This window comes from Colossoma macropomum, unplaced genomic scaffold (assembly GCF_904425465.1).
Source record: "Colossoma macropomum unplaced genomic scaffold, Colossoma_macropomum, whole genome shotgun sequence".
Taxonomy (NCBI): Eukaryota; Metazoa; Chordata; class Actinopteri; order Characiformes; family Serrasalmidae; genus Colossoma; species Colossoma macropomum.
Genome location: NW_023494784.1, coordinates 38,197,813 through 38,211,048, shown reverse-complemented (window position 1 = coordinate 38,211,048; position 13,236 = coordinate 38,197,813). Strand labels below are relative to the sequence as shown.

Here is a 13,236-nt window from a genome sequence, read left to right as displayed (position 1 = left end):
GTTTTCTGTCAGAATTCGTGTCAGTAAGTTACATGATGTGCTCTTGCGGGGCAACTAGTACTCCTGGCAGCCATTGCAGGGAAACACAGAGTGGCTAGCAGCGGCTACTGTGAGGTCTAGAAGAAAGAAAGTACTCACCGCTGGTGTCTACATGTGCTATGCAGGCTTCAGTGCTTGCATGTTATCAGTTGTAATTATTAGCCAAATTTCAGTATAGTAGAGATAATAAGAGTTTAGTTATTACATTTATCAGCAAATCTATATCAGCGTATCTCCTGATATGCATCCATAATTTCAGATTTCAATTTTATGCTCCTCTGCAGTGCCTTGCTGACTAATATGACTGCAAATTGTAAACTGAAAATGTCCAAATATTATAAAAATGAATGATTTTCTTTATGCCAGAGGTGCATTACAATGTTAAATATTGGTGCACTAACAGTGGAAATTTCTCAGTTACCGATAAATCCACAGCATATATCAGTTTGTAATTCAACAGTGCCGATGATCCTAAGAAGTGTGAATAGAGACATATGGGCACTGGGGAGCTGGAGATGACTATATTTAGTGAAAAGCAAAAAGTATGGTAAGAAAAAGCCACTCAGTTTCTTTTCTACTTTGCTTTCACTTTCATCACACAGAGCTCTTTTGTGCTGAAGAGACCAAAGAGCATAAGCCAGCGGAGGAGAGAGATTTATTGATGAGCAAAGTGCACATGTTCCGCTTTATTCGCAACAATACAGTGTGAAGAGGTTTCGAGTTGTACAGAAATTCCCACTGAGTTATGCTAATCCCAAGGGGAAAAAGGGAAAAGAAGTGGGGAAAGTAAATGTTCAAAAAATGGGAATAAGAAAAAGAGAGAAGTCTTAGTGAGTGAAGAATCAAGTCTAAGATTACCTCTTGGCTAGCAGCTTTAATCAAGAACCAGAACAGGATTTTAACATCTCGTCTGTCTGGACCACTGGGCACAAAACATCTGTAACATGGGTTAATCACACAACTGCCAGTTGGATAAAGGACACTGCAGGACCACAGTCTAAAAATGACTAAATCTTAAGGCTTATTGACATTTGACATTTAAAACCCTCACAGTTTTCGGTGATAAAAGTGTGTTGTAATTTCATATGGAATATTTCTCGCTTGTAGCTCATTGAAACAAGCAACTGAAACTGTTCACAGCCTAGAACTTTTTAATTAATGTCACATTTGTGTTTGTAGAATTTTCATTATGATTTGATATAAATTTGATGAAAAGTTATTGTTGGGCAGGCAGTAGGGATGCCTCTGTCCAGTTAAATTTTTTAGCCTCATCCGATCTTAGCTCTGTAATGCTTAGTATTTGCTCATCCCAAACTGATCCAGTCTTTGTGTTTTCTTAGGTAATACAGCCACACAATTTGAGTAAGATATGCTGGTCTTATGCTTACAATTACAGAAGTACAACATTTTAATGTGTGCATAATTTGACATCATTTGATGTGCTTTGTTTATTGGCATGCATTTTTTAAATGGTTGCGTAGTGCGTCAGTGCTGTCCATCAGTCTGAAAGTTTGCAGTGACTGCGCATGACTGTAGCAAAACTGGCAGATTCACAAAAAATGTCTTGTTAATTTACGACATTATGATGCTAATTTAATCAGTTTTGTTTGTATTTTTTTTCTCAGGCTGAAATTTGAAGTTGCTGGTTATTGAACATGCAAGTCCTCATAATTTTATAGTGTCTTTATATTGGCTGATCATCCAATTTGATTGACCTGTTTGATGAATTAACCACCAGTTATTTTAATATTCTGCAGTAAAATCTCTTCATTTTTGATAGTGCATAGTCCTATACTCTTACATCTGTGAAATAACTATTTTATAGTGTAATAAATATATGCTTTGTTATATATTGCATATATATATATATATATATATGTATATCGCTGCTGTCGGAAGAAAAACTCGTATCTTAAAATGGTAACTTTACAGGAGAAGGAAAAAAACTACTTTGCTTTTAATGTAAGTCAGTGGATCCAGACATTTTTCAAAGTCATTTTGGGCCGTTTCTTTTGTTCTGTTCATCATGAAATTTACACACAATTTAAAGGGTAACATGTTTTCAAATTATGTCAAAAACTGAAAAACGTCAAAAATGGACATGAGGTTTTCTTTCAACAACAGCGATATATTGCTGTAATGCATGCGTAGTAGCTTGCTCCTTTCTCTCGGTTTTGAACCGGTGGCACAACTGTATGGGCTTCGTACAGCTGATATGCAGTCTGTGAAAATATGGCTGGATCGGCCCCAAGCATTTGGTCTTGTTTAGTGGAAAGAAAAAATGTCCTTTTTTGCAATGTGTTTTTGATTATTGGCATTCAGACAAATGGAAAATAGTTGGAAGTGCAGACTTGAACCTGTTAGTACAGAATGTAAATCGAATTACGCAAATCTTACCTAACTATGCTGTTTGTCAAGTAATTGTGTAATTACATTTGCTTACAATAGCAAAATGATGGCAATGAATGTAGACCTTAAAAGTTTTGATTGTAAGTGTTCAGTAGGTGCAGTTCACCAAAACAAGACTTGATGTTATTGTGATTTGGTGACGAACAGCAAGACGGTTCTTGCCTGCACTCTTCAGTACCACATCTATCATCATAACAAACGCTCTCTGATCTATTAAGTGCACTTTGTTGTTCATAAGCCTCCGTAACAAATACCTTTATTCACCTAAGTGCCCCGGCACTTCCGAGTTTATGCCATACTCAATGAGCCTGTGAGCCTGTGTAGCAACTTGCTGAGGGTTTAAAGGGCCTTGTTTGCATTTGAACCCAAGCCCCTCCTTGTGATGGTAAGGAGCATAGGAAATTATGTAAGCCTGATAAGCAGCAAGTACGCTGTGAACACCCTGCTTCCAGTAATTTTGCAGTCCTTTTTTCCGTCAGAAATGTGTAATGCAAAACCACAAAGCTAGCAGAGGCATAGTTTCATCAGCTCTGACTATGTGATACGTTAGATCATTTTTGCTTTTTTGAGGTTTTGTTATTATCATTCGCTGAAAGCCAATGTGAGGTTGATTATATGTAGATGTAGCATAAATTGCAAGTTGTATATATCATCTATATATCTATATCTATATCTGTAATCAATAGTTGAGTGCCTGTAACAGCGCAAACATTTAACAGTATCACAGTATAAGTCAGATATTTAAGAACACAAGGTGGAGAAAATTAATTTAAATTATTATAAAATATTCCTTTATTATTACTAAATATTAATATTACCACTCTTACATGCCTTTAATTTAACATATTGCGCTTGTACTGTAGTTTTGGACATAACATTTTCTTTGATTGTTGAGGAGTGTAGAGTTTAAAAATAAGCAAAAAGATGTAATCCTTTACCAAATTTAAACTTTCGTGTAAATTTTAGCCTCATATATGAGATGTTTTTGGCAGCTGTTCACAAATTTGGGTTAATTTGAGAATGAGCTACATCTAACTTCCCTACCTTAAATGTGTGATAGACAAACAGACGTTTTGCTTGGTTCGGAATTACTTGTGTTCTGTGAAAGAGCCTTCGAAGGCTTGCACACTTCTTTTATTTGGTCAGCAACGGCATGTTGTACTGTGCGTCTGGTTACCATCGTATGTGATATGAAAGTCCACACAGAGAAATGTGTGTCAAGAAATATGAATAAGACTGCTGTAGTGTGTTTTAGGGAGGGAATCAAAGCTTCAGCAGGTTGAGAACAACTAGTTTAAAGATAGGAAGATAAATTCATTGATGGTAATTGGCTAAAATGAATCTATATTTTAAAAACTACAAAACTGTGCCTTTGTAACAGGTGAATCAGTAAACTGATGTGGTTGATGGGTATTATTTTCACTATAATAATTTACTAATGGTGGATTACTTGAATGCCCTGATGCATCAAAACACCCACAGAAGAATTATATTGTGCAGTTCTAATGGACAGGAATTTCGAGTGGGTGAAGCATTTTTTTTGGTTTTCACATTTTCTTAAGCAAATCTTAATCGACCATATTGCGTGATGAGCGTCTGACTCAAGTCATGCATGTTCATTAGTGATCATTAGATCATTATTTGAGTTTGTCATGGCTTTTAAGTGAGCTAACACTGCTGACACAGAGTCAGTGTTCCAATAAAGCTCAGCTAAGGAGAGGAGCATAGTGGCTAACAGAGGAAGAATATGATTCAAAAGTTTATTGAGTCACATTTAAGTGAGTTCAGAGGGTGAACTGACCATTCCCTCCACTTGTGATCTTCACGCACTTGTTTGATAGCTTCTCTGAAATCAAATGTTCCCTAGAGGGAATTGCAGGACTTGTATACCTGTGCAGTTTTTGCCTTTTAGCCAGATCCGGGACCAGTACTTCGATGCATTGCTTGTGTCTTAAGATGCACCGTAGCACTTTAGAAGCTTGATGTTCATCTTCGGTACCACCATTCCACTCCACTTGAAACTGATGTGACAGTAATTCCAGCAGATTCCCTGTAATCCTGATAATGGTGACTTGTGTCTCTGGAACTAATCCTCTGGCTTTATCCCCACCAAGGGGCAATTAGCAAATTAATTCCACAAAATAATTTACGCTGTGATTGCCGGTTTGAATTTGTTTTTAATGAGCCGTTTTGCTGTCATTGTTTTTCAGCATTTTGGATACGAATGACTCACTGAAGATCTGTTGGACGGTGTCTGTTAGTTTTGATAAAGAGGGCTATATTTAACATAAACAATAAGACAACAAAAGCACACACAATTCTGTGGCTAACGCTTCTTTTGCAGTGTGATTCCATGACTAATCTTGACTTGAAGAGATGCCTAATGCCAGAAAGGGAAGGCTACAGTAGACCTGGAATTATGACCAATGACGTAACTGTTTTTTGTCATTTGACACAGCTATCATGCTTCCAAGATGCCCTGAGGAGTAGTGAGTACTTGATGTGGATTGCTTTGCTGATAGTAAAGTAAGGAGACTATGATAGGCGTGGGCCTTTAGTGCTTTTCTTCTTAGTAAAAGAACTCCAGAAATGTGCATTTGCCCGACATGCACCTACTCTGATTTCATGACATTAGCATGTGGTATAGTTCATGTTTATTTTATATACACCTATCAGGCATAACATTTATGACCACCTCCTTGTTTCTACGCTCACTGTCCATTTTATCAGCTCCACTTACTATATAGGTGCACTTTGTAGTTCTACAATTACAGACTGTACTCCATCTGTTTCTCTGCATACTTTGTTAGCCCCCTTTTACTCTGTTCTTCAGTGGTCAGGACCCCCATGGACCCTCACAGAGCAGGTACTATTAGGGTGGTGGATCATTCTCAGCACTGCTGTAACACTGACATAGTGGTGGTGTGTTGTGTTAGTGTGTGTTGCACTGGTCTGGGTGGATCAGACACAGCACATTTGCATTTGTAGTGGTGAAAATATGAAATGTGGCCATGGCAATGTCAGGAAATGTCAACCTCTGGTATTAGGATATAGTGTAATCACCCTTGCTCATTGAACTTTTTTTGTAAAATCTAGCTTTCTGATCATAAGAGTAGAAAATATGAATGCGAATAGATCATCCATTCTAAATTGATCAGTTTTCTCGCCTAACGCTAGCTGCCAGAGACCACAGCTGTAGTCGTTTCTGCTGTTTTGTAACACCGCCGGTGCTGTCCGTTCGCTACAGAACATTAAGCATGTTCACAAATTAGCATGAGAGTGCCACAGTGCATTTAGATTCCCTTTGCCACGGCCTCACCTGTCGAATTCCGAACGAATAAGCTCGCATTGCGCGTTATTCGGTTTGAAGTATGATCAGTGCTGGCACTCTGAAGTCATTTGCATTTGTTAATGGTAGCTACCAACAGTCCCAGTGAGTGGAGAGACAGAAATGAAAATGGAGACTATTAAGGAATGTGCACTAACAGCTCTACTTGAGCACCGGTAGGTCATATTTCAAATGTCCTTGTGTGATTGCTGTTGTAGTTAGCTGGTTGCTTCGGTTTGTTGCTGCTTGACCTGTATTGTTCACTGCTCTCCCCCCTAACCCACCTGTTACGGTGGCGCCAGCAGTCTCTTCACCTAGCCTGTGCAACCAGTTCTTAAATACCTGGCCACAGACCTGAACTGTTCGTTCTGGGTGATATGAATGTCACCACAGGTATCGCTCCGGGTCCCTTTAGCCCGAGGCACCGGTCGGATTGACAGTGTTGCGCAATGTAAATGCCAGCAGTGTGTAAGCATTTAGGCTTAAGTGTGACAATTGAATGCACTTCAAAACCACTCATTACGTTTCAGCTAATGTGTGTCATGCCTTGGTTGTTTCATTGGTTACTGTTGGCAGCACCTGTCAAACGTTTGGGCACAGCTAATTAAATATCTACTTTTCATTTTTATAATGTTTTTTTTTTGTTGTTTAGAAATGCACCCAGGTAGTTTTCACATTTAGTAAAATTTAGAGTTGAACCACAATAGTTTTATCGTCCTAATTACTATGTGTCTTTCAGAAGTTAATTGGTAGAACATCTGTCCTTGAACCAATCAGCTGTGTTGTGATCAGGACTGGGTATTGAAATTCAATACTTTTATGGTTCTAAACAAATTACTTCAACACTAATGAGTACCGGAAAATGCCATGTCATTTAATACATAATTGAAATTCCTAAGTAGTTGGTCAGCACTGAGAGAGCCAGTAAACATGCTTGCTTTAAATCTGGAATTGTTGTTTAAATTATATATTTTATGTATTTTATCAGTCCTTCTTAATTAGACTGACATCTGTAAATATACCTGCTTATTGCAACTCATTCTCATTTCTTGGTTAAGCCACAACCACTTTCTGTTTTCACTTTAAAAGAAGATATTGAAAAAAAGTATTGTTCAGGAATCTGTATTGAAGTTGTGGTTTCTGAGTTGGTATCATAGCTGAAGATTTTTGAATGATGAACGGCTTTAGTTGTGCTTTAGTTGTTTAATTGCTCCAATTGATAGGAGTTCAGCATTTCTTATTGTTAACAAAAGCCCTTCTATGAGTAATCGTAGTAGTCTATTTTTAACACAGTTTTACCAGTTTGTGATACAAGGTGCAAAAACACAACGAAAATTTAGGTCATTTCAATATAAGCCTCATCGATACGTGCATTTAGAGGTTTGGTAATTTCTTATTCATTAATCAAGAAGAAGCAGTATACAAATAAAATTGAATTTAATGAAAATATGTATTTTGGAGCGATTACAGCACTTGTTTTTGGTTCTGTATGTCTGTGTAATAAACATACGCGTTGACAAAAGTGACACATGATATCGTATTTCCATCACCTCATGCGCGCACATCATGTTGTTTTCTGAATTGTAGCGGGTTTCAGAAGCAATTATGAAACCAACCTTCAGCTCACCTCCAACCAGAGTTCGCCTGCTCTTGGTCATGAAAGCCACAGCTTGTTGTTAGTTCGGGTTAATCGTGTTGTTATTATATTTTTTTTTGTTGTTGTTTACCCATGTGGTCGGCACAGAGTATTTTTTCCCTGCAATGGTTTAAAATTAAATCGGTGCATCTCACTCTCTCAGATTATTTTAAATCCAGAGGATTATTCGCCTGAGGCCTCTGTGGATGAATATGAGAATCTGCATGGACTTGTAGAGGCCTAGATCTTATCTAACTGTTGTTTGCCTTTATTCAACTTTTTTTTAATGTGGTATTTACTCAGCCAGTTCATTCACAAAACCTGTAGCCATTAGAATATTATCTGAATTCAAAAGAAAGTTGGTAATATTGCCACTTCGAAGATTAAAAAAAGGGATCAGCTTCTCAGTCTTTGAAATGAGTGACAGCAGAAACATAATATGGGATAATAGGAAGTATAGTTTAGCCTACACTATAGAGCCTACACTATACATTTTATGTATTGATTTATTAAGGGATGCCATGATGTACACTGCTGTGGAAAATTGCCCCTACCAATTTCTTCTATTTTTGCGTATATTGCCACACTTGAATGTTTCAGATCATCAAAATGCTTTTAATATTAGACAAATATAACCCAAGTAAACTCAAAATGCTGTTTTTAAATGATGATTTCATTTATCAAAGGAAAAATGCTGTTTAGTCCTGCTTGACTCTCTGTGAAAAGGTAATTGGCCCCTTAGCAACTAAATCAACTAGTTAACCAAATTCAGTTGAGTATTGGGTTCAGTTTCACCAGACACACGCAGGCATGATTACTGTCAGACCTGTTGAATCTAAACATCACTTAAATAGAACCTGTCCAGCAATGTGAAGCAGGCAAGAAGGTCTCAGAAAGCAGCACATGATGCCATGTTTAAAGAGATTCAAATACAGATGCCAAAAAAAAAATATAGAAATCTACCTGTAAATCTGGAAAAGGTTACAAAGCTATTGCTGAGGCTCTGGGACTCCAGCGAACCACAGTGAGAGCCATTATCCACGAATGGAGAAAACTTGGAATAGTGGTGAACCTTCCTAGGAGTGGCCGAAATACCAAAATTTCATCAAGCGTGCATCGACAACGTGTAAAGACCTGAGGGCCTCACTTGCATCAGTTAAGGTCAATGTACACGATTTCACAGTAGGAAAGACACTGAACAAAAATGGCATCCATAGGAGAGTTGCAAGGCGCACACACCACTGCTGGCCAAAAAGAAGCATTTGCCAAAAAACATCTAGATGACCCCCAATACTTTTGGGATAATATTCTGTGGACTGATAAGGTGGAACTTTTGGAAGACATGGGTCCCGTTACATCTGGCGTAAAGCTAAAACCACATTCCACCATAAGGACATCATACCAGCAGTCAAACATGGTGGTGGTAGTGTGATGGTCTGGGGCTGCTTTGTTTTGCAGGATCTGGACGACTTGTCATAGATGATGACAAGTCCAATGAATTCTGCTCTCTATTTTTTTTTAATCGTGTTGTCTTTATCTTATATTAAAATTAGTTGGATGATCTGAAACATTTAAATGTGACAAATTAGCAAAAATAGAACAAATCGACTGAATTTTTTTTTCATAGCACTGTATTAGTATTTGATGATAAAAGGGGAAAATATAATTATTATAGATTGTAATTATTGGACCCCCCCACATTTCTGTTGACGGCCACCCAAGTGTATTTTGTTTTGAATAAACAATGGCAAACAGTGTCACTGATGCAAAGCATCATTCATTTGCAAGCGCATACCGAGATTTTATATTTGATCTAATGTAGATTTCTGTGAATCAGGGGTTCTGGAGTCTGTGCTGTTCTGTAGAGTGTGGTTTGAGTGATTTTCCTGTCAATGTGGGATTTTGGGGCACAGAAAATGTTGGGATTTGAGTGTTTGGTATTTCAGACTAGTTGCATCATCCACGTTCGCCTCCAAGTTGTGCTCATCGATCACCACTTGTCACAGCCCACAAAACAAGCTTGTGTCTAACGTTAAAATCTCTGTGCTTCGCAGGTGCCATTCTGGGCCGCTCGGAGACACAAGAGTGTGTGCTCTACAACTACAACCCGAACTCGGAGAACCAGGGAAACCGCAGCATCGAGCCGTGCGTCGGAGACAAAGATAAGCGTCTGCACTGCTTTGCCACCTGGCGGAACGTGTCCGGGACGGTGGCAGTGGTGAAGCAAGGCTGCTGGCTGGATGATGTCAACTGCTACGACAGGTAACCTTTGTTTTGAACACACTGAACAGTACTTTTCTTGACCCTCAAAGGGCTTATAGTTTGCTTTTTTTGGTATTTGATTTTTTTCCCCTGAGGTTCACTTATGACGTTTTTGAGGGTTTATGTTCCAAAAAAGTAATGGCCATTTCATGTGAACATTTTCCATCCTCTCTGAATTCATTAGAATGAAACTCATGTTCTTGTTACTGTGAGTTTAAAACTAAATATAGTAAATATGTGTAAATGAGCTTTGTTCTCATTGGCTGTCCTGTATGGCACCTCATTCAAAAAAGAGTCCAGGCTGAAACGCTCCTTATAACTTCAGCAAAAATGGGTGGGGCCAAACAGCTATAGGCATCAGAAAAACCTAGCTGTTTTTCCGGGCTAGGGTTAGGGTTAGTTTGCATATATGGATTACATGGACTGGGGAGCAAGTGGTATATTTTTCATATACTGGCAAAGAAGAAAGTGAGGAAAATGTAGTTCTCCTTCATATGGGGCCTTTAAATGCCTACCGTGGATTAGAATGTTGCATTGAATTTGCTCGATTCAAATGTGTACATCATTTCCACATGAGAAAATCTATTATGTCAGTGCAGGTTTGTCTATTTCGTCTATTTGTATATTCATTTTTGATGACAGTGGTGTTGATGTAATGGATTTCATGTGGAACGGAATAAAATTCAGTGTATTACTTTATTCAGTGTAGCAACTCATGGCTTTATTTCCACCCTCTTGTGTATTTCAGATAAGTCACTAATATACTATAGCAAAATACATGTTATTTATTGAGTTTACACAGCTTTCGACATCTAAAGCCAAAAAAAAAGTTTTTTCAACCTCTTGGAAAAGTCTTCAAATGGAAAGAACTTTTTGGACACCAGTTGTACAATTGTGAAAATGTTGTTTATGCCAGTTTTCAGTCACAATACAGAAAAGTCGTGCTCCTTAAACTGACCTTTGGTAGTTGTTAAACATTGAACCTTTATTCTCGCGCTGGCTGCGGCAGAGACGACGGTAAATCCCCATTCATTAGCCATATGGCCTCTACTAAAGATAGAACACATTCCGCGCTGAATATTGATGCAAAGACGCCGCAGCCTTGTGTAAACATGTTTTCTGGTTGAAGTTTGAACCCTGTCCCCTCCCGTCATAAAAGTGAGTAAAAATCCACTCGGCCTTATCTGTTCATGAACCCCCATGTGACAGGTAACTGCTGCTAGCTCGTCAAGAAGAGGTGTTTCGATAGCGTGCGAGGCGGCTGATCTCGCGAAAAGTAGCACCTCGCTCTCCTTGCGGCTCTTGTCCTAGCATGCTGCTGAACCTGTTTACCCCGAACCCGTTGGAACTGGATGGGGTGTTTTATTATTATTGCCTCTTTTTTTTTCTCTTTTTTTTATGAAACGTACCAGCTGCCTGCCTTTGGTGAATCTTGGTAGCTTAGTGAGCATAAATACATAATCACAATACATAATATGAATGACAATATTTATTTTTGTCTGAAATTTGATAACAAGCTGTAATGGACAAAATGTTCCAGTAAAACAGTGGTGCCACATTTTAAAAGGCTATGCAAAAAGATGAGTACAGTGTTTTTTTATGCAAATTTAGAATTAAATAGTATAGCGAAGAACAAGAAGGGATCTCATGAATCCTGAAGTGTTAAAATAGACTTAAAAAAAATGTGAGGTCATAAAATTTCTGAAAAAGACTTAATTCGTACTATTAGAGGTATTAAATCTTAAGATGATGCCTGAAATCTGTGTACAGTAAAAGACTTTTTTCTGTTAAAATTGAAAGTAACTTTACTGAGTCAGACCTGTGAAGCCTGAAACAATCATTTGGTCAATCTGACCACGTCGTTACAGATAAACATCACACGTACAGACCAACAAAGAAGATCCTGCTTGATGTTTAGGTATCAAATGCTGTAAAATCAACATGATACTGAAGAAGATGTGATAAGCACAGCAAATAATTCACTCACATCCTCAGAAGACGCCGTCTCCAAGTCCTCTTTGAATACTCTTTCAGTTCGCTTCGATCGTCAGAGTCATGAGCTGGGGGAAGGGCTCTAAAGCACAACCCACGTTACAAAATGTTACACGTTTTGACTCCAGATCCCCAAAACGTACATAGTGTAAGTGTAAACTACTTCAGAACAGTCCACCAAACAGAAATATCCAGCCAACAGTAAGAAACTGACTAATTATGAAGGGCAAAAAGAAAAAGAGAGTGGTTAGTGGAGCTAGATAGGGAAATTGAGAAGAACGGTTCCCAGGTACAGCTGCAAATACTGTATATGTGTAGCAGATTTTCTGGTGGTCTGAATAAAACATTAAGACAATAATACAAGTGGAAATGTAGTTTTTTTTTCCGTTTCTGAGGTCGTATGTCGGTATTGAAAAGCATTAAATTTGATTGGAAAATTAAATGAATAAAATGATGTTTTGATGTCCAATGATATTATGCAGTTTATTCAGTAACTATACACTGGTTGTTGTTTACAGACGCTCTGTAATTGATCTTAATCTGTCAGTATCCATGTGGTTGTTTAGTGTTCTACATGCCCGCGATATAGAAAAGGTAGAAAAGCATGTCATGACGTAATTTATCGCAGTAATGATAACGTATCATTATATTGCCCAGCCCTAGCTCAGTAGCGCGTGCTCGGCACAAGCCTCGAAGAAATGAGCAGCCTCACCTCTCTTTCTCTTCTTCTTTTCCAAACAAAAAGCCTCTGGAATGTTATCCACTTCCTTTCTCGTTTGCAGTAGAGTGTGTGTGTGTGTGTGTGTGTGTGTGTGTGTGTGTGTGTTTAACTTGTGCAGGGTTTTTTGTGCTCTTAATCTTTGTTTATCGACTCTAAGCTAACCGGAGCATGCGGCACTGATGTGGTCTGGCAGCTTAAAAGAGTTTCTTTTGCAAATATACTTTTCCTTCCCTGGTTTATTTGTTCGTACGTTGGCTTTGTGACATAAGAAAACTAAAAGGAGGTTAGGGAGTGGGGCTCCAGTCTTTACTGAACTTTGGCACAAACAGTTTAATGATTGCTAAAAGCCTGCTTGATGCAAACGTCAAAAAAAAAAAGTAATTGCTCGCATAACATGGCGTGCTTGTATCCTGTCCATCAAAAGGTAGCTTTTTAGAATGTTTTCGAGCAGATTTTCTTTGTTTGTTTGCAGTAATTTAGCCATTAGTGATTAACCAAGTTTATATTCTGTGGAATATTTTATCACACGTAAATTTTTGTGACTATTTTTGAGTATTTTTTACAGTGTTGTCTTAGAAATAAAGCTAAAAGCTACACAGTTTATCCCCTTGTTGTGATGTCAGCTCTCATCAGCTCTCAAGCCTTTCAAATTTGTTTAAATCACCTTTGAACCAAAAGAGTTGTACTTTTAACAATAGTTTGGAAAAAAAAATTCAAGGCAAAATCTGCTCTTTATACCAGTGAAGACATGTTGATCATGAAGCTGATTGTTAAAGCTAAATATCCCCAAAGGATTAATGCAAAAATGTTTTATTTTAATAAAACCTTGGCAGGTATTTTACTTACTGA

The 13,236-nt window shown here is 38.0% G+C and overlaps 1 protein-coding gene across 2 annotated transcripts in view; it reads left to right on the top strand.

The window, feature by feature from the left end:
- acvr2aa (activin A receptor type 2Aa) overlaps positions 1-13,236 on the top strand; it is a 67,535-nt gene that overhangs the window by 13,622 nt on the left and 40,677 nt on the right. For both annotated transcript variants that reach the window (XM_036571251.1, XM_036571243.1), the window contains exon 2: positions 9,467-9,674. In XM_036571251.1, coding sequence (XP_036427144.1) covers positions 9,467-9,674 — 208 coding nt within the window. The remainder of the gene's footprint in view (positions 1-9,466; positions 9,675-13,236) is intronic.